This window comes from Wyeomyia smithii, chromosome 2 (assembly GCF_029784165.1).
Source record: "Wyeomyia smithii strain HCP4-BCI-WySm-NY-G18 chromosome 2, ASM2978416v1, whole genome shotgun sequence".
NCBI classification, from domain to species: Eukaryota; Metazoa; Arthropoda; class Insecta; order Diptera; family Culicidae; genus Wyeomyia; species Wyeomyia smithii.
In genome coordinates, this window is record NC_073695.1 from 236132183 (window position 1) to 236135896 (window position 3714).

At 38.2% G+C, this 3714-nt stretch overlaps 1 protein-coding gene across 1 annotated transcript; it reads right to left on the bottom strand.

Annotated features, from left to right (window-relative positions):
- Positions 1–1798: 1798 nt before the first annotated feature.
- On the bottom strand, positions 1799–3185 carry LOC129721897 (60S ribosomal protein L10a). Its single transcript, XM_055674994.1, has 3 exons — positions 3047–3185; positions 2697–2852; positions 1799–2393 (listed from the first exon to the last, which is right to left on the bottom strand). Exons 1-3 carry the CDS (start codon positions 3049–3051, stop codon positions 1901–1903), a joined length of 654 nt encoding a protein of 217 aa, XP_055530969.1. The 5' UTR covers positions 3052–3185; the 3' UTR covers positions 1799–1900.
- Positions 3186–3714: the final 529 nt, after the last annotated feature.

Here is a 3714-nt window from a genome sequence, read left to right on the forward strand (position 1 = left end):
GCGACTTGCCAGTTGCCTTCTCGCTCGGTCTCTTTGTCCACAGTGCTGGACGTCAATATTTTGCCTTTTTTCTTATGTTTGGTGTATGCGCGAAAATGACGAAAGAGGGATACCGATGACGGATGTCAGACTCGAGCTTTTGAGGTGAATGACAGTTGAAGCGAGGGGCGCGAAGAATTCGATTTACAGCTGTGCTACACAAAGAAAAATAGAATGGTGGTAGTGTCGGATATATATATATTCGTGGTTCGGGTCAAGAGATAATTTCGAGCAAAATTTTACCTCTCAATTTACCTAGAATACACAGAAATATAACCATTACCATATTTTCCTTTTCCTCAAAAAATAGCCAAATTTCAGCAATTGGGTTGTTTAGCTACTCACGGATTTCCGATTTTTATATATCATCTGAAAAAGTGTAATTTTCAGAGCAAAACCTGGTTTTTCAAAACTTTATATCATTATCTTTCGATTTTTAAATGAAGAATAAAAATTCGCTCTAAATCGCTACAATGACAGTTGGTATATGGGCGAACTGTCATTGTAGCGATTTCGAGCAGTTTTAAACCGTGATTGAAAAAGCGAAGGAGAACGATAGAAACTTTTTTTAAATCACGTTTTTCTTTGAAAATGCATATCTTTCAGATGCTATAAAAAACTGATGGGGTATGGGACTAGTTCGGCAGGGATTTTCTTCGTCATATATTTCTCATTAGAATGAAGCAAAAATTAAGACGAAGAAAATCTCTGACGAACTAGTCCCACACCCTATAGCTAAACAACCCAATTACAGTTTATATGAAATATTAAGGGGAGAGAGGACTTTCAATTTGTTTTTTTCATGCAGTGCAATGCTTTCTAAATTTTTTTTTAATAACACTAGAAATTTTATATCGAATCAAAACATTAAGTTAGTCTTCTCAAATAAGAAATTGATTATAAAATTCAACGCACTTTGACATATTTAACAAGTAAAAGTTTGAAGCATTATAATAGCTATAGTGAATAACAGTAAGCATTTGGACATGGTGGAAAAAGAGACGAAATAGATTTGAAGCGTTCGCGATATAGTAAGTATTCGACGGTGTGTTATCTGTTTTTATTATATAAAAGTTGGTGAAAATGGTTTCCTAGATCTAAAAAAAATGTTCGAGCTGTTTTTTTTGTATCCTTAATATCTGACAGGCTGCCGAAAGAGTTCTCAAAATTAAATTCCCTGTTTTTCCGGAAATTAACCTTTTATTTCCCTGATATTTCTCAGCATTCGGCACAGAAAAGTGCAACGTATAGATGAACACGACTCTCAAATTTTAGTAAAAAAGTATTCGATCACATATGAAACCGAACAGTAGCGGTCTCGGTTTAGCCTTTTATGCTAAAAAATCATTTTTTGCGCTAGAGCCGTTAAAAAAAAGAATCGCGCTTCGCTTAAAAAATTTTCCTGATTATTTTTTAGTTTTCCCTGATCGAAAAATGAACTTCCTGACATTCCCACCCTGCTTGAACACGTTATACATACAGTATATCTTCAATCAAAATTGGCTCATTAACAAAATATGTCAACGAACCTTCAGTAAACAAACCATCTACTGTAATGATTGTAACCCAGCAATCTTAAGGATCTGGGACGCCGAAATTCTTGCATTTTAGTTATACTTCAATCTTAATGAAAAAAAACAAAAAAAAACAAAAAGATATGAGATAAATTCTGATTCAATTTAAAAGTTTGATGATCTGAATCACTATAGAGGAGAAAACCAAAACGCCAAAGTTTCTGTCATCGCAACAAAAACGTTGATATATTCCATATCGTTTATTGCCATTCAATGCAGTAAACAGGTTGCTTCCTTACATACAAAAACCACCCGTTTGTACCCTCATGGCACAAACAAGTGATAGCTTAGTACAATCTCTGTGCAGCGCCCATCGAGGATTTAATGTGCAGTGAACGTACGTTTTGCCAGTGCTTCTTCAGCAGCGAAACCAAGAAATTGATCGACAGATGCACATTCTGGGCTAGCTCATCCGGGGTCATCTTCACGTGGCCAACAGCAACCGACAGGCACAGAACCTTCTTCATCTGGAACTTAATGGTGGCTTTGACTTCGTCGATCTTTTGGGTCATCGATTCACTGTGCGCCAGCAGACCAGGGAACTTGCCGGCTTTGTTCAAACCCGGACCGAGCAGACGGGGAATCTGCTTGATAAGGGATTCCGAGGCCAGGAAAGCGTCGTACTTTTTGGCTAGCTTCTTGACGAGTTTCTTATTTTTGTTAAGCTTCTTCAACGCTTCGGCATCCATGTACGGGATTTCGTTGGCCTTCGCTTCATCGCAATGCTGCTGGTCGCCAAGGACGCACACCTGCATTTTCGGGCGTGGAATGTACTTTAGCCTAAAATGCGAGAAAAAATAAGAAATTAAATTTTCTACCTACAAATACGATTGGAGGGACAAAATCAGACTGTTGATTCTAACTCACCACCGGTGACGGAAGAGAGTAGATCTATCAAGAAACAAATTAAAATGGGGTTCGGTAGCTTCCGGCAAAGCCGGAGAGTAACCTACTCAATTAATTTAAGACCCTGAGTGCAGGTCCGTCCTATCTCGCAGTGCGAGAATCGGACTTCCTGATATTCATGGTATAAGCAATCGCTAGCGACCACTCTTTTAACCATTCCATCAGGTTCACACGTACTTGACGGTTCCGGAGAAACGCTTGTCCTTTTGGGGATCGTAGTTCTTTAGGCCGATTTGCAGCTCCACCGTTTCCAGAAAGCGACGGTGCTTCTTCTTGGCTCCCTTGAGCACTTCATTAACACACTCGTAGAGAATGTCCTTGGATACTTTGGAACTGAAAAACGAGGAGCAAAAACGGAACTGGTATTAGTGAACATAACCTTAAAACGGTGTCATGATTTAGCAAAATCTATAGCATTGATCAGGTGTTTCGTTAAAGTTTAATGGCACTTACATAAATCTTGTTCAATAGAACGAAAATTTATTAACGAATTTGATACTAGCATTTAAAAAATCAGAAATACTCACGTCATTATTGGGCGATTGACGTCCGCACTCGACGACGATTACAAGAGAAAAGAGACCAACCGAACGTGTCGAACAATCCGGAAACAAAGAGGAATAGTTGCTATAATTTCGAAATCGAAGTTAACGCTGTCAAAGCTGACAGTCTTTTTTCGATTGTGCGAGATGTGAATAGTTTCCAGTTACATCAGTTACATATTTAGAAAAGAGACAATAACCGATATTTTACTACTATAAAAGTTCTACGAAAGTTAATGTCTTGTTCAGACCCAACGAGCATACAAGAAAAGTGAGGAGGAGAATGCATTTTTCTAGTATAAGTGAATGCTTCAAATGTAAAACAACTAGACGAACTCAATGTGAACCCAAATAGCAATGTCACTATTTGGTATCAACTCTGGGCAGAGGGGCGCGTGCAAGTGTTAGTAAGTTTCCTCCTCACCTTTCTTTTATGCTCATTGGTTCAGACCATGATGTACACTGTGGTCTTATATTACGCGAGTTATTTTTATGTGTTTTTTTTTTGAATGGATTTTTTACGCGAATTTTTTAAATTACGCGGTTTTTTATATGCGGATTTCTTCAACGCGGTACAGGCAACCGCGTAAAAAAAGACTCCAGACATAGACCTCTCCAATCGTGCATGTATTAGTGCACTTTACACCGTGTAA